We start from the raw sequence: 22,693 nt of genomic DNA on the forward strand, positions 1-22,693 counted from the left end.
TGTCATTAAAGTTTTGTTACACAGTCAATTATCTTACGCAAAAAATAATCGATCGTTGTTAAACATACTGGTACAGTCGACCTCCCTATAACACGGTAGATACGTTCCTGTTTATATGAATCCAGCTTCTAAAAGTTTAGCCAATCACAGCCCGGCACGTATGCAGTTTATGACTACGGCTATTTAAAAGGTTTTTTCCGTAAAATTAATCGATTCTAGACTAATTCGACTCAACATTTCGAAAACACGTATAATCTTTTGAGAATAATTCATATAAACTATGGTATAAACAAAAAATTGTAGGATTACTTACCGAGTGTGCACCGTTCGACTACGCTGTGCTTCCTAATAAATTATTTTTTTGCAAAAAATTTCCTGAACTTTAGAGACATCATTAATATAAATATAATTTTTATGGATGTTAAATAATAAATGGTTTTTAGTAGGTCCGCTACTTGTTTAAACTCAACGGTTTGTGCAATCCTGTCACGACACGAGTTGGTGATGACGTTTTACCGAATTATAGGAGTTTTTTTAGCATGTTTGTATGAATACTGTCGCAATTTTTTCACCATGATATAGGAATCCAAACTATAGGAACCCGTGTTATAGGGGGGTCGACTGTATATTGTTTCTTTGAAAGTTAGAAATGCATAAAATTAAGAATTTAGTAAAAAGAAATTTTGGTATTTTAGCTTTAAAAAGTATATTAATATTAAAAAAAAAGTTATTGATATTCACCCTTATTGGAATCAAATATTGTTTTAATATATTGTGTAAATGAATTTTAATTTAGCTTATTATAGTTATAGATTATTTAATAAATTATCTTAAAAAAATTACAAAAAATAATCAAATATGAAACTAGCATCCATAAAGCTTTGCATTCTTGTTCTTAAATTATTTGATTTAAACAGAAGTTCTAATCTTTATTTTCTATTGTGAATTAGATTGTTGAGAGTAAACAAGAATTTATTTGTAAAGTAACAATATAAATATCTGTATCATTTAATTTTAAAATATTCAAATAAGTTATGTAATTCAATTGCTTGTGGAAAAAATCTGAAGTGTGGTTTTAACTTTGCATAACATTCCCAAGATTCCACTTTTGTCAAGAAGGATATTTAATTCTCTGATTTATTTAATTTAGGAAATATAATTTAATTTTGCTGTAAGACTGTAAGACTTAATAATTGTTTCCCCTCATTCTTTAATTAATGGAATTTAACATAACAAAATTAGCTAATAAAAATCGTTTTTAAATTTGATAGATGGAAGATCATTATCATTTTAGTTTAGTTTATGGGAATAAAAGTGAATAAAAAAGATATTGTTTTATGATGGATTTATCTTAATTTTTAATAATATTTTGTTCTGAAATGTTTTATATCCAATATTGATATCCATATTAAGAATTTCCTGATTCATTATCATCTTTGTTGTACATTTTTAAAATTAAATTAGATAATGTTTGCATTTCCTATTTTTCTAAGAATTTAAATATTTAAAAGCTGTTTTATCAATTTCAATTTACATTGAAATGACTAGTGTTTTTGGATTACTCATAACCTAGAATAATCATTCAATAACAAATAAATATCATTCAACTAATAAATTTAAACATTAATTATAAGTTTAATTTTTTTTAAATTATTAAATTTTGTAATCTGTTAAATTTGACAGGTTATTATTATATATGATTATACAGGATGGCTCAAAAGTCTGTTAACAAAAAAGTTTTGAATGTTCTTTAAAATTATTGTAATGTAAAAATAGAAAAAAAAATTAATCAAACCTGTTTTGGCATTTCTTTAACCATCATCGTGGTTTCAAGTCTTATTCCAAATTTCCCTCCTTCATAATATCCTGGTTCTGATATATTAAAAAAATTAAATGTTTATTATATTTTAATTTAATCAAAGAAACTTAAAAGAAAGATTATTTTTACCATTTGATAAAAAGGCACCAGGTTCAAAAACTAGATCTGGAAAAAAAAATTTAATATTAACACAATTTAGATATATTCAAATAATACAGTAATCCTCCATTTACATGAGTAATTGGTTCCATGAACAGTGTGTAGATGGAGTCATGGAAAGAAGTTTAAAATAGGGATCCGTTCCGTATTCTCAAATACAGTATTTTATTCTTACTGAGATAGAAAAGTTTAAAGCTATTTTCTAAATACTGTACACATCTATGTAAGAAGTTACTGATACAAAAAACACACATTTTGACATAGCTACAATTTCCATAAAGTTAATTGTTTAAAATTTTTCAACTGCATTAAAGTGAATTCATGTAACTAGAAGGATTAATGTGCATTAATATTCAAAATTATATTTTGAAATTATTCTTATATAACTTGAAAATTCTTACTCTCGTGAACATTTAAAAATGAGCCTATTCCGTGTGTAGTACTATGAGCATAATTTAATCCTTTTTGATATAGGTATCTTCTTGCAAAAGATTCAACATTGACACCTGAAAGGCTATAATTAATTCAAAGAATTAAAATAAAATTTAATTAAAAACAGTAAAACTTTCTAACCAGCCTTGCTTGGCAAAACTGCTGTCATGACGTCAATGACACCCATTAAAATGCGTGTATATACTTCCTATTAATTAAAAAGATTAATTAATATGCATATTTATAAAATACAATTTATATGAAGTTAATAGGCATACTTTTACAAAGTTATCTGGTTTGCCAAAATGGACCGTTCGAGTAATATCAGTTGTTCCATCTCTAAAAAGATGCAAGTATTTTTAAAAACATTTTATTAATAAAAATTTAAGTTTCAATATTTTTGCAATTAGGATTCTTAATAAAATATGTGGTAAATTTTATTTAAAATTTAACTTTTTGTAAATTAATTTCATATAGTAACCTATTTCATACAGGTATTGCCCTCCTGAGTCCAGCAGATAAACATTTCTTGTGTCGATTGTTTTATTTGTACTTGGCAATGGTTCATAATGCACAATAGCTGAATTTGGTCCAAAAGCAGAGATGGTCTCAAAGCTATTTCCTTTATAGTATTCTTGTTCTCTTAAAAGAAAAAGAAATATCAAATATATTTGATTAAAATTTAAATAATGATAAAGGAATAAAAAATAAAAACAAACCCCAATTACTTTCTAAACTTTGCTAACATTTTGGCTGCACTCATTTCATCCCAGTGCTTCCCTGCTTTTACTTCTTCTTCTAATAATGCCAGAAAATCAATAATGGCAACTGCATCACGTATCTAAAAATAATGTATATAAATTGTGAGAATAAAAGTAAAATTTTCTTATTTTATCTTAAGGAAATATACATACATGAGCATTCTTCATGCCTTTAATTTCAGTTGGATTTTTTATGGCTTTCATTGCTATTATGGGTGATTGTCTTGCTCGAAGTTTATTCTGTCACAGAACATACAATTTGATCTGTCAATAAATATGTCATGTCATGTTATGTAGGCAATATATATTGATATTTTGTTATTTTTAAGTATTGCATTATTTTAATCATAACTCACCTTTGGTATGAGGTTGTATATAGAAAAGCTGACAGAATATGATATTAGCACACTTTCAATGGATTTTAAGAGGTTATGCAGGTCAGTGTAAACATAATTGTAGGCTCGAAGCTATTAAAAAAATTTATATGAAGATTTTTGCTATGACAATATATAAAAATACTTTATATATTAATTATATATTATTTACTTTTATTAAGATAATGTTTTTATCTCATAATCTGATCAATATATTTAAAATGTAGCTGTTAACTGTTAAAATATGTTACATATACATACATACATATAGGATCTTCCAGAAAGAATGCTACCATTTTAAAATTGTTGTAGTTATGTTAACTATTATCTGAAAATGATTTAATATATTTCAAAACATAGAAAATCTCTCCAAGTTCATACTATTCCTTACAATCCCTCAATATGTGCACCTTGCATCACATGACACGCATCCAGCTGATACTCAATTTCTTCCAGATTCACTGCAACACAGCTATTGTTACTCCTCCCAAAGCAATAAAAATTCAATTCTGCCACTCTTGCAAATTCCTGGACAATAGTGGCACATAGCCCCATAAGAAGAAATCTTAGGGTATTGTGTCCAGGAACCTGGGTGGCCAGAAGGGTTTGTCATTGGGCCCAGGGCATCCCATCATCCTATTCAAAAGTTCATGAACTCTCCTCCAAGATTGGGTTCCTCCTTGTGAAAACAAGGCAGAACCCAATCTTGCTGGAAGTTGCAGTAATCAGAGTCTTGATTCAATTGAGGAAATAGCTAGTAGAGCTAGTTGATAATTTTTCTGTTTTGAAATATATTAAGTTGTTTTAAAGTAATAATTAACATAATTACAGTAATTTAAAATTATAGCATATGTTTTTGAAGATCCTGTACATATATAAATGAAATTTAAAACATCAGTGTAAAACATTAATTTTATTAATCATTGAAAACAACAATAATAAACTAACTAATATACAATTTTAATATGTTGTTGAAATATCACATATGATAAATACAAACTGGTTTTACTGTTTCATAATTAGAAATGTCATGTTTGATAACAACACAGTTCGAAAACAGGATTAATTTAAAATAATGCATTCAGTTCTTTGAAGAATTGGCATTTTTCCAATTCCAACTGTTGTAAATAAAATGGAATATGACAGATAATGCTAAATATTGTTACTACATTTTTTGTCAACAACATCAAATCTAAATGTATTTTCCCAAGAAATTTATGCAGATGAAAGATTGAACTTGTTATTACATTACACTATCAGATATACCAAGCACTGCCCAGGCTAAAATAACTAAACTTGTAATATGGTTTTAATTCTAATGTTTGTTCTTATTACTCTTTGCCTTAGAAATGCCAGGCTGCTAGTAATTTCATAAATATGGACCAGAAAAAGGAAATTTTGAGAGCCAATATTTGTTTTTCTTGAAGGAAAATCATGGGAAAAACTAAACTACGTTGGTATAAAGTATAAAATGGCAAATTCAACAATAGAAATATTGAACAGTTTCAAATACTGTATGTGGCTTTGTTATTTGGTGATTACGTTTATTGAATAATTGCTTCTGAGTTGGCTTTTTTTGATCCTCTCCTAATGAAATCAATTTTGTTTTATTTATGTATCTTGTACAAACTTTTTCTATTATATTTTACAGAAATATTCACAAATATTAAAAAATTTCTCTCAAATAATGAAAAAAGTAATGTTTAGTAGAGCAATCTATAACAAAACTGTTTAAAGTGATGTATTTCAAGAGAGAATAATTATATTTCAAAGCAAAATTGAAAGTAGATGGGAAATAATATTTTGAAAGTATTTAAGAAATATTAACATGTCATTAAGTTTTATATTGGAAGAAATAAATTACTGTAATTTGGGTGAATACACAATAACCAATTAAATGGTAAAAACACTTCTTAGTTAGTTGAACACGATTATTTCAATCGTCTTCTAAATAATTCAATTGTTTTATTCATTGACCAGTACTATTTCTGAAATGGAAATAACTAAATGGGAAGTTAAATGTGTTTTGATGTTTTCAATGAAGGAATAGTCTGTATGCAGTAACACTGCAGATTCTTTTGCTGAAATGAACCTTTATTGTCATTTGAAGAGAACAAATTTGTGGACTTTGCAAATTTTTCTATAAAATACGATGAAAAAAGCTTACAGGAAATCACATAAATAAAAAGAAAGATAAATTTTCCAGTCAAGAGAAAAGAAAACAAAATTTAACAACACTGCAAATCCAAACAAATGCCACAGTACAACAGTGTCATAAACAAAATTTCCATTTTATTCTTAAGACTAGATGAAAAATTCTGTAAGTAAAGAATATATCTATCTGTTCCAAATACTTTTTAGTTCTTCCTTTTATGTTCACAATAAAAATTATTTTAAATAATTAATTAGTTCTCATATAGTCATTAACATATATTGCAGAGTTTCTTCTTATTCTAACTTACTTTTAAAATAGAGAAAGCACTTTAATCAATAGTATATAAAGAATAAATGCAACTTAATAATAAATTTTTGCGTTCAAAATGTAATTTTAAGAAATTAATATGGGTTTTTAGTGTTGCATAAATTTTTAAGGTATATTCAGATTTGTGATTACAGTAGAGCGTCGTTTATCCGAAAGAATTCCAGTCGGCAAATTTAAATTTTTACTAGTGCTGTGGCGCTGCAATCTCTGGCTACATCTTGGGCTACTCCAATATTTTTTTTGTTGATGTGTGTGTTTTAGCTAGCAGCACTGATACTTTTGTGTGGTGTTTTTCCCAGGACTGAATCGAACGCTTTTGATACTAGATTAACTTCTAAAGTATAATTTTTTTTGTTTTTATTTTTCAATAAATTTATTTTGTTTGTACAAACTAAAAAAATAATTTTTAATGATACAATAGCCACGATTATTATTTTAAAAAGTTTACATTAGGATTAACATAGACGAAAATTCAACGCAAAGCGACACACAACGGGGAAAAATTTCAACATGGGATAGGTTAATATATTTTTTCGTACATAATCGGTTATCCGAAAAATAAGTTATCCGAACAACCCCAGTCCCCAATTGATTCGGATAAACGACGTTCTACTGTATTCTTTTATTAATTTGAATAGTTGGAGGAATATCAATGTGAGAAAACAGTAATGTTATAATAATGATAAAAACAAATTTTTACAGATATAATTTCTTCATTCGTGAAAGTGTTTTCATAAATTGTTTTATAAAATTTCCTTGAAACTGTTAAGTAAAAATTTATTAAATAAAAAATTAATTTTACATTAATATGTTTATTAAAAATCTAAAATATGCCTAAGCACTTAAAAAATTAAAGTACAAAAATTTATTTATCCATAAAACTGAACAAGAACTAAAATGGAAATTTAATTTAAAATATTAATTTTTTATTAAATATAATAGTTTTAAAATAATTTTTAGTAGTATTAAACAATATTATGCAAGCACAACATTACATAATTTGAAAACGTCACATCAAACATTGCAGTAATTTGGATTGCCAATAACTTACTTTATTTTATGTATAAATAAAAAAGGAGTTATGAATATTGTAATTAAACCACTATGTATTTAATGAATCTATGGTGAATAATGTGAAGTGTTGGCATTTATGTTTATATTTTTAGTGTTTTGTATTCAAAATACTTTTCGCTTCATCAATTAACAATATAATATACATGGCATTTTATCACAAAAGCAATAGGATCTTATTATCATCATTATTGTTTAATTTTTGACAATGTAATGTATTGATAAAATGTACAAATATATTAATATCAAAAATATATACAGTAATCATTAAAATACACATGAAATGTTAACATTGTCTATCTTTAGGCTAAATTATGTTCTGAACTAATTAACTTCTAACTAAAATCTAACAGTAGTTGGTTCTTGATTTTATCATCGTAGAGACCAAAAATTTAATGCAATTGAATAATAAAATTCATTAAATAAATGTTCACGTTTCCTGTTACACAGAGAATCAGCAAAAAATGAAACAAAAGAGAAATTCAAAAACATCTCATGCAAAAGCTAGAAATTACACTAAATTTCTAATTTAGAATTTTATTTTTATATTTGAGTTTATCACTAATTGGTGGTGGATATCAAAGTCTATTTCAGAGTATTGTGATATTTCTTTTAAGGAATAAATAAGATTTATTCCTTAAAAGAAATATCAAGACGAAAGAGTTTTTCACATGATGTGATATTAGAAAAGTAAAATCATATGTTATATAAAATATATATATTGTATATTTAAGTTATCTTTTTAAAATAAATATTCAGTAATCGCATGAACTTAATGACATGATGTTAGATTAAATAAAAATCCATTTATTTTAGAAACAAGTCATCACAAATAACCATAAACATGATGTTTTCTTATTATAGTGAGTTACCGAAGTTTCTGATTGTATTTTCTATATAATGATTATTTGTGTATTTTGGCACCTTTGTCTAAAAGAACTTCTATGCAGAATATTAAATAAATGTTTTAAGATTGTTGTAAATAAATGCTTTAAGAAATGTTTTATTTTTCTTTTTATTGAATTAAGAGTAAATAAGGAACAATTACGATACACCAATGGATCTTTACCTTAATCTTTAATCTGTTAATATATGCATTAGAAAGTAATAATGACATTAAAATTGTCATTACCTAGAGTCCTTGGTAAAACTTATATTCCTGGAAAACTAGAAATAAGAGTTTTTACACTTTAACAACTAGAAAATTTTACTATTAGCAAAGAAATAATCAGATAAGAGATTCAGTTTTGCAGTATTTAAAGATTAATGTAATATTAAACTAAATAGACAGCCATGTAAAGAAATGTTTTTATATAGTTTGATGTTTGCTACCACATATATGAATACATGCAGACATCATACTCATAATTTAATGTTCAATGTACAGTTTACAAATTATTCAATTTATTATCTGCTTCAAGATTAATTAGATAATAGATACTATCAAAGTAATACTTAAAAATAATTGACATTCTGTGTAATAATAAATTTACAAATATGTACAAGTCTCTTAAAATCAAGTTTAAATTATTATTATTTACCTGAACACAATCATTATTATTGCAATTTTCACTTTTCAGATGATTTTTGACTTCCCATGTTACTTTTCCTAAATTCACATAAAGTCTGAAACAAATTATGAAATATAAAAAAAAAAAGTATACAAAATTATAACTTTTTTATTAAAATTATAATAATTTCGTTTAAATTTAAAACTAACTACAATCAATAACGAAATTCTTTCCATAAATGCACTAAATTATATCTCAATTTACTATTAAAATTGTGTGATTTTATACATTTATTTTCACTTTTATTTAATTTTATTATATATTTATACACAACAAAGCATCAAATTTTGATTCAATTTTTCAGCTTTTTTCACAGATATTTCAAATAAAATTTAATTTTCTTTTCTATATTATTTCTAATTTTTTTAAACTTTAGCTTCCTTTTAAATGTACAGTTTTATTCAACAGAAGAAAAATAAACCCTAAATTTTTAGTTGAATTTATCTCTTAACTCTATTCAGATATATTTTTCACTTGTAAATTTGATATTATCCTTGGAAAAAATAAACATTTCTTTATTACTGAGATTTATTACCAATCTTAAATTATAATAAATTTCTTAATCCTAAACAAAATTATTCTATTTTCCTTTTTTATTATTATTTTTAAAATCATTTTCTTAATTTATTCTTATTTAATATTTCTGATTTTATTATAAATAAATATCACTACAAAAAAAGAATACAGCTGTCCCTTGATAATCCGACAGGTATGGGACCAAAGAGGTGTCGGATTACCAAAAGTGATTACATATTTGGCATTGTTTTGCTAACAGTAGCCTACAATATTCCTACTCCAACTGTTCGAACAGAACTGCTCACGGAAAACATACGAAATATGTGTCATTGTGTAAGAATTGGGTGGGGAGATTCACGTCGCAACATGCTTCCGTGCAAGCAGACATGTAACGAGGATGGGTACCTTGACGGGAGGTGCGTCGGACTACTGAACATGTCGGATTACAAAATGTCAGACTATCAAGGGACAGCTGTAATATAATAGTGATATGCACAGTATACTATACAGTACATTACACAATGATCAGTTACCAATATATATATATAAACTCATGCAAATCATATAACAAAACAGATTAATTTTTCAATATTTGTTGCTAAAAAGTGCTAAATAATGNCTATCAAGGGACAGCTGTAATATAATAGTGATATGCACAGTATACTATACAGTACATTACACAATGATCAGTTACCAATATATATATATAAACTCATGCAAATCATATAACAAAACAGATTAATTTTTCAATATTTGTTGCTAAAAAGTGCTAAATAATGCTATAAACAAGTAAAATGTTTTAAATGTTTCAGGCCAAGAACTTGAGGAAACAATCAAATAATTTATTTGACCATTGTAATTGCATTAAAACTCATTTCCTTAAATGATAAGCTTGAATATTTATTTAAATTCAAACGTTTATATTAATAAAATAAAAATTAATTTCACAAATAAGTAAAATGTTTTATTACATTAGATAATTTCTAATCTCAGTAAATTATGTTGTCTGTATTTTCCAAAATTCACTTTACTCATTATTAAACTATAATATGTTTATAATAAATTTATAATCAGCCCATAAATTAGATCCATAATGTATAGTAATTACAATAATAATAATAATAATAATAAAACTTTATTTAAAACAGAATAAAATAATGAATGAAATTCCAATTTTTTAAGTATGTAAACACAAAAGCAAAGCCCAAATAAACAGAGTTCTATATTTAAATATTTGTATTCAAAGTCAAAATACAAGGAAAAAAATTAGCAGTGGAGCCAATTATGGTATCTGGATTGTTTTAATGTAATGTTACTTTTGTTAAACTTGCTCTTTGTTACTTTTGTCTAATCTATAATTTGAAATAAACTAATATTAATTATTTTTTGGGTATAACTGACATTCTTCAATTTAAAAGAAAAATTTATTAATATTTACAATTTTATGGGGAAAGAAATCCAATAAAATTGCATGAGTTTATATTATCAAAATAAAATCATTAAATCAAATTAATATTAAACTGTCAATATGTCATATCCAACTGCTGAAAGTTACTAAATCATTTATCTTAGAATAAACAATTCACTGATAGCAAAGATCATTATTTTGAAATATAAACAAAAAATTATTTGTGTATAGCTAAATTTATTACTATTATCTAAACTATTTGGTAGTAAGTATAGAAACACAATTATTGGTATAAACTGAGTAATGCAATATATATATATATATGATAACTGAAAGCTTTTAAAAATTCAAGGAAACTGCATATTTATAGATATCAACTTGCCATAAGATTCTCTAATAAAAACATAACTGGATAAAATTATTTAAGAGTATTACTTACTTTATATATATATATGACAAAAGATTCAAATAATATTTTTGATAATTTCTTTTGGTTTTGAGTAATATGATAAAGAAATATGGATGTAAATTATCTTGAGAGAATTTATATATGACTGTAATTTGCTATCCAGATAGAATATTGATAGTATAATTTGTATAAAAATATTCATTGAATAATTCATAATTAATAAAAAAGTACTAAATGATTTCAATCTCATTACATTAGCTTAATCCTAAAAACTATATATTTAGAATCTTCAGTTTAGAAGCAAATAAATGAATTTTAAAAGTGTTTAATAACCTACTGGCATACTCTTTTTCAAAGTAACAAACTAAAAAATAAATTTATGAAAATATATATAATTTTATTTTAAAATATTAATTCTTAAAAAACAAATAAATATATATTTACCTAATGTGTTCTTGTGATATAAATGCAAAAGATTTAAATAGTGGGCTTCCATATATATCTGAGCCTCTTAGATTAAACAACCCTAAAAAAAATATAAAATATTATTTTAAAAGTAATTTTTTAATAAAATAATATTTATTATATTTTTACATGTTTAAACAAATTACAAATATTACGAATTTTGTAAATTTCATCATTAGATGTTGTGTGTGTATTAAAACAAAGCATTTTATAAAAGAAAAATTTACATGCAATTTCATCCAATTCAGTAACGATCATTCCATCAATGTTTTGTTTAAGAAGAATATTTCTTAAATCCTGAATTTTTTCTTCCCAGCTTTTACCTAGAAATTAGAATTATTTCAATCTGAGAAATACTTGAATACTTTAATAATAAAAGTTAACATAACTTCATATCTTATTTTTTAAAAGTAAAAATGGATTAACCATTAAAAAGAATAAAGTTATTCAAATTGAGCATATTAAATAATTCTACTATTATATTTCATGAATCATTTAAACTGAATTTTCCAACACAAACATTATAACTATATTGAAAAATCAATATTGTTGAGTTAAATTTGTAAATAAAAGACTTTTGTTAATGTTGTTCTATTATTTTTTTAATGTCATCCAATAAATAATTCTAAAAATTCGTCTTCTAATATTTTAAAAAGCTTGTCTAAAAAAATATTAAATGTTAAATTCTTTATTAATAAAATATGTTAATGTGTAATAATGTTTACATGAATTCATTAATTTATTTCAACTATTTATTGTTTTACTAAATATAATTTATTTATTTAAAAATTTTAATCTATACTAATATTATAAAGAGATAATGTTTGTAAGTTTGTTTGCAGCAGGTAATCTCCGAAACTACTCATCCGATTTCAAAAATTCTTTCAACAATATTTAGAATGGAACTTCAGGGTGGACATGGGCTGTATATTATTCCATTAAACATTCATATAAATTAAAATATATAATCTAGGTTAAGGCTTTTATGTCAACAGATGGCGCTACGAGTATGACACCCTAAGTTTGCTTTTCTGTGAAAATGAACTAAAGCAGATCATCATCTATCTATCTATATAAATAAAAATGTAACGTTCGTTTGTTCCTACCGATTCCTTTAAAATTTTGACACAACGCAGCAATCGAATACGCACGTGTTTTTATATAATATACGTGTCGAAATTCTCCCACTGAAGGGAGATGGTTAGGATTAAGGCTTACTGTAAAGAATTCCACTTCTATTTATACTATTTTAGATGCAGTTTTTTGCGTTTTTGATTGCGTTTTAATAGGGTACATCAACAGAATATACACTACAAAGGGATTTTTCAATATTCTCCCTGCGGGGGAGAGAGACAGGATTAAGGCTTACCATGAAGAACTTGGCTTCTATTATACTATTTCAGATGCAGATTTTTGCGTTTTTGATTGTGTTTTAATAGGGTACGTCAAGAAAATGTACACTAAGGGATTTTTCGAAAAATTCCCCCCACGGGGGAAGCGTTATACATTTATAATAGATACATTTTGAGCCACAACAACACGTGGCGGGGTCTGCTAGTTTATGAAATATAATAAATGTAATAATTTAGTTAATAATCAATCATCATTTGATTTTTGTATAATGTGAAGTTAATTCATAAACCTACATTTATATATTTACTTAAATAATTTATAAAAAGACATGACATTTCTATATACAGTAGATCATTGATTTAATGAACAAAAATTTATTTTAGTCTCAGAAGAAAAATTTAAAACTTTTTTATTCACAAATAGAGCATGCTGAAAGGTTGGATCAATGATTTTTCATATAAATTACTTAATGTACATTGTTATAATTTTATCGATATTATCCACATTACAACAAAATTTTAACACATCTTGCACATTTTAAGTTTGTTATTGATAAATGTTATTAAAATATTTAATTGTAAAAGCCTTACTGTCCTTTTAAATTCTAATGTTATTGTTAATTGTCTACTTGGACTTTACTTATTAATAGGACTTAATACTGGTGTTTAAAGATTGACACAGCAATGAGAGTTAGTTCAGGAAAGAACAAAATTTCTTTATTATATCACCTGTAGTAATAGTTTCTGAAATACTGGTGTTTAAAGATTGACACAGCAATGAGAGTTAGTTCAGGAAAGAACAAAATTTCTTTATTATATCACCTGTAGTAATAGTAGTAATACTCTCATTGCTGTGTCAATCTTTAAACACCAGTATTAAGTCCTATTAATAAGTAAAGTCCAAGTAGACAATTAACAATAATGTTATTAAAATATATTCAATTTAACAGATTTTTGGCAATAGTGGATTCCAATTTAATGGAGTAATGGGGAACTAATAGTAGTCTGTTAAATCAAGAGTTACTGTATTTTTAACTGTAAATAATTTTCTAAGAAATAAAAAAATTATCTTTTGTTTACATATACAATTAAGAACATACCAGCAAATTTTAAGTCATGGATGAAAATTGTTTCAACCACTTCATAAGGTCTTCCTTGTGCTATAGTCCAAATAGCATCTATTAAATTCGTCTGTTCTCCAATTAATCTCATTTTTTTTTCATTTAATTCATAATGCCACCTCTCCCACTAAATAAATTAAAATTCAAATGACATTCTTCAATTTAAAAGAAAAATTTATTAATATTTACAATTTTATGGGGAAAGAAATCCAATAAAATTGCATGAGTTTATATTATCAAAATAAAATCATTAAATCAAATTAATATTAAACTGTCAATATGTCATATCCAACTGCTGAAAGTTACTAAATCATTTATCTTAGAATAAACAATTCACTGATAGCAAAGATCATTATTTTGAAATATAAACAAAAAATTATTTGTGTATAGCTAAATTTATTACTATTATCTAAACTATTTGGTAGTAAGTATAGAAACACAATTATTGGTATAAACTGAGTAATGCAATATATATATATATATGATAACTGAAAGCTTTTAAAAATTCAAGGAAACTGCATATTTATAGATATCAACTTGCCATAAGATTCTCTAATAAAAACATAACTGGATAAAATTATTTAAGAGTATTACTTACTTTATATATATATATGACAAAAGATTCAAATAATATTTTTGATAATTTCTTTTGGTTTTGAGTAATATGATAAAGAAATATGGATGTAAATTATCTTGATAGAATTTATATATGACTGTAATTTGCTATCCAGATAGAATATTGATAGTATAATTTGTATAAAAATATTCATTGAATAATTCATAATTAATAAAAAAGTACTAAATGATTTCAATCTCGTTACATTAGCTTAATCCTAAAAACTATATATTTAGAATCTTCAGTTTAGAAGCAAATAAATGAATTTTAAAAGTGTTTAATAACCTACTGGCATACTCTTTTTCAAAGTAACAAACTAAAAAATAAATTTATGAAAATATATATAATTTTATTTTAAAATATTCTTTTAAATTTCGTAAGAGAAGAATGAGTATCGCCTTACCGTGTCGGGCATACATGATGGTCGATTTTCTATTGAAGTCGAAGACAATCTTCTCTGCCTGGAGAGATCTAGCATTTTTCTATCCCATACTTTCGCATATACAGTTGTTACGCTTAAAACTGTAAAAGAAACGAAATTTGTCTTTTTTTTTTCACTCCTTTACACGGATTTAATTCAATAAAAAATAAAAAAAAGTTGTCCGTGTGGAGCGCGGATTCGGTTCTTCATCAGAGCCATTTTTAATTCTGTTTAACTTAAGTACAACTCCGTTTTTAAGCGCTATATGCGTATATATACATGTAATTTAATTTAGTAGTATTTAATGATTAAGAAATTAAAGCATTCCACGCTTCTATCAAGCGATTCCGGGTTCGATTCCCGTTCGGGTCAAACTCCGTTCTTCTTCATTCGGGACCGATTTAAAGTTAATTAGAGCTTGGTTTTAAGCATTAAATATGTAAAAAGAGTTAACAAACCGATTGCGAATGTAAAAAAAAAATTGACAGGTGAAGTAATATATAGATATTTTGATACGCGTAAAATATGCGATCGATACAAATTTGATATAAGTGATGAATTATCGATAAGACACGCAAATTTAACATTGAGAAAACTTTTTTATATACGCCGAATTTCGATAAATGACGCCAGTTATCAATCCTCGCAACTCTACCGGTAAATCTTTCTTATAAATTATCCATAAATGACGTCAGTTACATAAGTCATATAACTTTAAGGATCGATAAGAATACGATATTCATTAATTAAAATATTTATTCAATCCGAAAAAGAACGTGTTTATAATTTTAAATTAGCTACTGAAACGTTCCATTTATCTTTTTAAGTTATTAATAGCGTAAGAATCTTGCTGCGTTATAAATAATTGTAGCGGAGTTCGGGGCGCCTCTAGGTGGCGAGCAGCGGAGTAAGCCAGCCAATTACAGATACGGTTTCATATAAAACGAACTATTTAATTGGTTTGCTTATTTATGCTGCCAGCCGTCTAGATGCGCCCTCTAATGCAATATCGCAAGTTAAAAAAGTACTTTAAAATTTTATTTTTAAACCGATGAAGTAAGAAAAAAAGTAAAAATAAACGTCCTGGAGAATTATAAACGAGCTATATATTTTCTTAATATATATACAGATANATTTATTAAAAGTAATTAATGGAACTTATGTTGAAATAAAAAAAGCTATTGTCTGTTATTTTATGTTCATTTAAGCTAAATGCTTTAAAAAAAATAAATCATTGTGATATCTTCAGATTTAGATAATTAAAAAATGTATTCCCTCTGTAGCCAGATTGTATCCCTATTATGATAAAGAATTAAATTAAATAACAAATAATATAGGGTACCTCTTCCCAAGTAATTAAACGTCGATCAATTCCAATTCTGGATCCTTCAGGTAAATTTTCTTTCAGCCAGCCAATAAAAGATTCTTCATGTTCTCCCACAAACCAATTGCAATCCAGTTGAAAATCAGCTTGCAATAAATATCTTCCATCCACCCACAACAGAGCTTTGTCATCTAAAACCACAGCCACTCCTATGTTAAAGTTTACAATAAGAAATTAATATTTCTATCATTTCAATGATAAAATACATATTTTATAGAACATTATTAAATTTTACCATCTGAACCAGAAAATCCACTAATATACTGTAGTCTTTTATCATAATCTGCTAAAATTTCACTCTGAAACAAAATATTTTCATATATTAGTTCTGTAATCATATTCATAATGAATAATAGCGAGGTTGAGGCCAAAGTTTTAAATACAAAAACGTGTACATCAGACATTCAGTGCCGCTTTCCTGTAAGCCTAGAAGTTTGACAATGGTGTTTGGAATGTTGAGCATGATTCCACTGACTATCCAAACACCATTATCAAACTTCTAGGCTTACAGGAAAGTGGTGCTGAATGTCCGACGTACACGTTTTCTCATTTAAAACTTTGGCTTCAACCTCGCTAATAATAATTAATCATATTTTGTAATTTATTATATATTCTATTATATCAGTGATTCTCAAAATTTTTTTGTCACAGTACACTTTTAATAATGTGGAAATTTGGCAGCGCACACGATTACTTCAGTAAGTACCACAGGACGTCATAACAATAATTTTTAAACACAGTTGTTTATTTAGATCATATTTTTTAAACACTTTGGTTACTACTGGCAGTTACTGGTGACACTGATTACAATTTCCAAAAGCACTGATTGAAGGTAGAACCAATTGAACTACTTGTCTGATGTTACTTGAGTATTTGCAGTGGTGATACATTTCAATAATCTTGTGGCACACTAAAGTGTCAAGGCACAGTGGTTGAGAATCACTGTATTATATATATATATAATATGCAAATGCAATTAAAAAAAGTTTTTCACATTTGCAGTTTATTGACCCCTCTCTAACTTTCATCGACCCTACAGGATCTATATTATCTATGATCACAATGTCAATCATTATTTTAAAATTTGCATATTTACAATACTTTATAAGTGGATAATACATTTGAGATAGTGCACGTTTTCAAGGCACTTATTTGTGTTCAGTGCGAGTAGACAAAGTAGTATACTACACACCAATGGTAGAAATTTTTAGCCGTACCGCTCAATGTTTGCATTACTTTAAATAAATTTTCCTGATAAGAAGTGTTAAATCATACTCTTTAATGTTTAAAACGTGCGACATTAAAACGAATGGCTATTCATTCTACTGCCGCACCAGAACGGAACGGAAAAAAGCGTTCTACAGCTCTACTCCGTAAACGACCGAACAGTTGAGTCAGAGCGACATCCCACCGCCCGAAGGATCCGCACGAATCCGGTCAAGCAATCCCTCAAATTTTTTGCAGGATAGCTTGCCCAGATTCGTGCAGGTCCCATGTTTTCCTTGGGAGGACCATCCCGGATACGTCCGCTGCTCGCCACCCAGTATCATGGCAGAACTATATAGTATTATGGAACTCTGTAGAACAGCAAGAGAGCGTTGTTGCATGAAGTATTTTGGTTTCCTGTAGAACAGCAAGTCAACATTGCCTATATGTCAGTGTCACTGTCAATAAGCAAAGTGTATATAAAGTAGTGTGCAAGAGGCAGGGGGACAAGGTATATATATATATATCCTTGTTTATGCATGCATTTAATATATGTGAATAATTAGTTTTTTTTTAACCTCATCTTCTACTTGTCTGGAAAGTTTTCTTTTAATATAATCACCAAAATCTACAAGTTTGTAGAAAATAAATTAATTTAATAGCATTTATATACTTAATTAAAGAGTGTTTCATTAAAAATTCACCTGATGTTCGTCGTTATTAGTTATAATATAAGCAGCATATCCCCTTTCTTTCATACTAAAACGCAGGCGGCGCAGACGATCGGTGGTATTGACTTGCCCGCTTGGCGCCACCTGTTGAAAAATTAAAAACTGAAATGTAATTACTTACCAAATTAAAATTAATTAAAACTTTAATTATGTCATTTTAATCTTATTTTAATTAAGTTATATTTATATTTAAATATTTAATATAAATGCTTTAAAAAAAATAAATCATTGTGATATCTTCAGATTTAGATAATTAAAAAATGTATTCCCTCTGTAGCCAGATTGTATCCCTATTATGATAANATTTTCGGAAAGTTGACATTTTTAAATCCGAAACTTATTGAGCCGTATATATAGAAGGCTTTACGATTATTTCCGTGCTTTAATCCGATATATATGTATCGATTTTACTGGTTTCTTATAACATCTTACAGTTATTTATTCTCTTAAACGAAATAACCTTTACTAGAAAAGGTTTTCTTTCTTATTTTTTTTATTTTTATTTTTATATCGTCTCTTTTCCGCTTTATGGCCTTCCAATAAAATTCCCGACAAAGTGCTAACTTCTGCGATATAAAACTCGATTTAAAGTTCTTTTTTATATATTTTTTTAAAGACAAATTTTTTATATTAAATTTTCTAATTTTTCTATCTTTTAAAATATTCTTTTAAATTTCGTAAGAGAAGAATGAGTATCGCCTTACCGTGTCGGGCATACATGATGGTCGATTTTCTATTGAAGTCGAAGACAATCTTCTCTGCCTGGAGAGATCTAGCATTTTTCTATCCCATACTTTCGCATATACAGTTGTTACGCTTAAAACTGTAAAAGAAACGAAATTTATCTTTTTTTTTTCACTCCTTTACACGGATTTAATTCAATAAAAAATAAAAAAAAGTTGTCCGTGTGGAGCGCGGATTCGGTTCTTCATCAGAGCCATTTTTAATTCTGTTTAACTTAAGTACAACTCCGTTTTTAAGCGCTATATGCGTATATATACATGTAATTTAATTTAGTAGTATTTAATGATTAAGAAATTAAAGCATTCCACGCTTCTATCAAGCGATTCCGGGTTCGATTCCCGTTCGGGTCAAACTCCGTTCTTCTTCATTCGGGACCGATTTAAAGTTAATTAGAGCTTGGTTTTAAGCATTAAATATGTAAAAAGAGTTAACAAACCGATTGCGAATGTAAAAAAAAAATTGACAGGTGAAGTAATATATAGATATTTTGATACGCGTAAAATATGCGATCGATACAAATTTGATATAAGTGATGAATTATCGATAAGACACGCAAATTTAACATTGAGAAAACTTTTTTATATACGCCGAATTTCGATAAATGACGCCAGTTATCAATCCTCGCAACTCTACCGGTAAATCTTTCTTATAAATTATCCATAAATGACGTCAGTTACATAAGTCATATAACTTTAAGGATCGATAAGAATACGATATTCATTAATTAAAATATTTATTCAATCCGAAAAAGAACGTGTTTATAATTTTAAATTAGCTACTGAAACGTTCCATTTATCTTTTTAAGTTATTAATAGCGTAAGAATCTTGCTGCGTTATAAATAATTGTAGCGGAGTTCGGGGCGCCTCTAGGTGGCGAGCAGCGGAGTAAGCCAGCCAATTACAGATACGGTTTCATATAAAACGAACTATTTAATTGGTTTGCTTATTTATGCTGCCAGCCGTCTAGATGCGCCCTCTAATGCAATATCGCAAGTTAAAAAAGTACTTTAAAATTTTATTTTTAAACCGATGAAGTAAGAAAAAAAGTAAAAATAAACGTCCTGGAGAATTATAAACGAGCTATATATTTTCTTAATATATATACAGATAAGATTTTTATATGCTATATACAAACTCATAAAAAAGCAACCAAGTTTTAAAATTGCTTCGAAAAATGGGTAAATAAAACGTACGAAAAACAGAAATTAAATTCTTAAAATATTCTGAAAGCGTTTTTAAAACAAAATTTATAGTAAAATAAAAACGAAATTAGAGCGTAGATGGCCGAGGAAGGAAAGAGTCTTTTGAGGGATCCGGGATCGAGTTCGGATCCTCGGAATTTTTTTTTATGATTGTTCGCAGGGCCTCTCGGATAGGAAATCTTCTTTCTTGGGTCCCAGTACATTAAAAAAAGGGAGGGGAAAAATGTTAAGAAACAGTGAAAACTTTTAAATATTCGATTTAAATAACATGGAAGAATAATTTAGTATTCTTCGGGTACCGTAAGTGTTGTTGTTGTTACGCGCGACTCGAGAGCGATCTGCCGAAGTAGCAAATGGACGCCTCCCAAGACAACTTTCTACGGGAAACTGGCCCTTATTTAGGTGCTGCCAAAGTAGGGATACATCCCAGGATGACTTTTTATGAGAAACCGGGCCTTATTTAAGTGTTACAAACGTAACCAGGCCATTACTCAGGAGCAAACCCGCAACCAGCTATCAGTGTTGAATAATTTTATCCATTTGGCCACCGGTATGTCCTGCTTAAAAAGGCCTAGATACGTTGCATCCCCCTTTTACTACCCGACCGATCCCATTATGTCCAGACTGAACCAATCAATAAAAAAGCTTTGTTAGACCCCGCAAAAGACGAATAAATAAATATTTTATATATAAAAATAAGCAAGAAGAGTGAGAAATATCACCTTTTATTACATTTTTATTTTTCTATATACCAGAAAATAAATTATAAAACTTTGTAAATAAAGAAAAAAAAATTAGCAATATAACTTTGGAAATTTTCTTTGTCAGAAAGTCTGAATTGCGTGTGAAAAAAATAGAAAAACACCAGACTCTAACACCAATTTTTCGTAAAGTTCAACATTTCATTCTCCCGAAGAATGGATCAATACATTGTAGATTCAGATTATAATTACGATAAACGGGCAAACGATGTTTACATTCGAAAGGATGTCATATAGCAATTTTGTAGAAGATTTCGTTTTTATCTATCGGATTGAAATAAAATAATAAACTATTGAAAATAAGCCATCGATCAATGTATAAACGACATTGATGGATGCCCGTTGAAGGGTACAATGAAGCTCTTGTAAATGAGTACTCGCAGAGCGAGTTTGGCGCAGAAATGTCTGGACTACATCAAATTTGACAGGTTATGTCCCCGTTAAAAACCTTCTATTTTGTGTAAATTTAGGATAGAAAAGTGCGCCTTATACAGGTTATGTTCCCTATTAAAAACCTTATATTTTGTGTAAATTTAAGATATAAAAGTGCTCTTTATACATTCCCCTAAAGTGATCCCCCCTGTTAATGTTATATCTACTGTAAAAAAACCCATGTATTTTGTATAAATTTAGGATGTAAACGTGCGCCTTATACATTCCATAACGTAAGTAGAGGTTATCTAAATGAAATATTACGTTTATTAAGAAGAATTCTCTACGTTTTATGCGTTGTGTTTATAGCTGAGAATACTGCAAATTCCTTTAAGTAACTTAAAGAAAAAAGAAATACTTTATAACTTCTTGAAAAAAGAGAATTTCTTAAACAAAAATACCTGATAAACACAACGGTTATTCTTCATCTTTATACAAATTGATCGATTTTCATCATAAAGCAGAACAAATGTTTTGACAATAAACTTGCCTGAGGAAAATATTTTTCCTGCTTTCTTTCCTTTTTTTTTTTATCACCCCTTCTCCCTTTTTAACAGGATTAGCTTCGTCAGAGAAAACTAAATAATGACGAAAACTTTATAGAAAATATTTATTTTCTTGAACAATAATAAAGTTTTGCAAAAAAAGTATTAAGCTTACTGCTTATATATACAGTAAACAAACTCNGAAAGGGAAGAAAAAAGAGAGAGAAAGAGAAACGTGAGAAAGGAAGGGCAAGAGAAAAGAGAGAGATAGAGAAAAGAGAAGGGAAGAGGAAGTGAAAAAAGAGAAAGAGAAAGCGAGAAAAAGGAAAGAAGAGGGATAAAAAAGACATAAAGAGGGAAAAGGGAGAGAAAAGAAAGAGAGAGAGAAAGAAATAAGTAGGTTCAATTAAAACTTTCTTAAATAATTTTCTTATAACAATTTTTAATGAGGGATTTACAGCTCGCATATTCCATAATAGCTGTACAGTACATGAAAATGTACAGTATAATTTAATTTATGTATACAACTTACAAATCCCTCATTAAAGTGTGTTTATATAGACTATACAGTATCTTGGTTAACTGACTTTTGGTCCACCCTTCTATATATATATATACATATATAATTTATTTATTTTTAAATTAGAGATAAAAATTTCTTTACAAAGTGGCCAGAAAATCAGTTAACGAAGATGTATTTGTTGTATATTTTTATTTTTTTAAGAACCGAAATAATGGGAATGAAAAACCTTAGCTAGACTTAAAATAGCT

General features: G+C 27.2%; 1 protein-coding gene across 1 annotated transcript in view; it reads right to left on the reverse strand.

Moving 5' to 3' along the window:
* The window catches only part of LOC111624902 (xaa-Pro aminopeptidase 1-like), a 57,170-nt gene that overhangs the window by 17,332 nt on the left and 17,145 nt on the right, over window positions 1-22,693 (reverse strand). The window contains exons 2-18 of the mRNA XM_023367883.1: window positions 19,003-19,121; window positions 18,272-18,382; window positions 16,597-16,660; window positions 16,320-16,510; window positions 13,920-14,067; window positions 11,695-11,790; window positions 11,447-11,528; window positions 8,640-8,724; window positions 3,528-3,638; window positions 3,325-3,411; window positions 3,139-3,251; window positions 2,903-3,052; window positions 2,689-2,749; window positions 2,552-2,618; window positions 2,380-2,484; window positions 1,949-1,984; window positions 1,796-1,872 (exon numbers count right to left, since the gene is read on the reverse strand). Of these exons, the coding sequence (XP_023223651.1) occupies window positions 1,796-1,872; window positions 1,949-1,984; window positions 2,380-2,484; window positions 2,552-2,618; window positions 2,689-2,749; window positions 2,903-3,052; window positions 3,139-3,251; window positions 3,325-3,411; window positions 3,528-3,638; window positions 8,640-8,724; window positions 11,447-11,528; window positions 11,695-11,790; window positions 13,920-14,067; window positions 16,320-16,510; window positions 16,597-16,660; window positions 18,272-18,382; window positions 19,003-19,121 (1,703 nt within the window). The remainder of the gene's footprint in view (window positions 1-1,795; window positions 1,873-1,948; window positions 1,985-2,379; window positions 2,485-2,551; window positions 2,619-2,688; window positions 2,750-2,902; window positions 3,053-3,138; window positions 3,252-3,324; window positions 3,412-3,527; window positions 3,639-8,639; window positions 8,725-11,446; window positions 11,529-11,694; window positions 11,791-13,919; window positions 14,068-16,319; window positions 16,511-16,596; window positions 16,661-18,271; window positions 18,383-19,002; window positions 19,122-22,693) is intronic.

This window comes from Centruroides sculpturatus, unplaced genomic scaffold, assembly GCF_000671375.1.
Source record: "Centruroides sculpturatus isolate CEXI.00-Female unplaced genomic scaffold, Cexi_2.0 scaffold408, whole genome shotgun sequence".
Classification (NCBI taxonomy): domain Eukaryota; kingdom Metazoa; phylum Arthropoda; class Arachnida; order Scorpiones; family Buthidae; genus Centruroides; species Centruroides sculpturatus.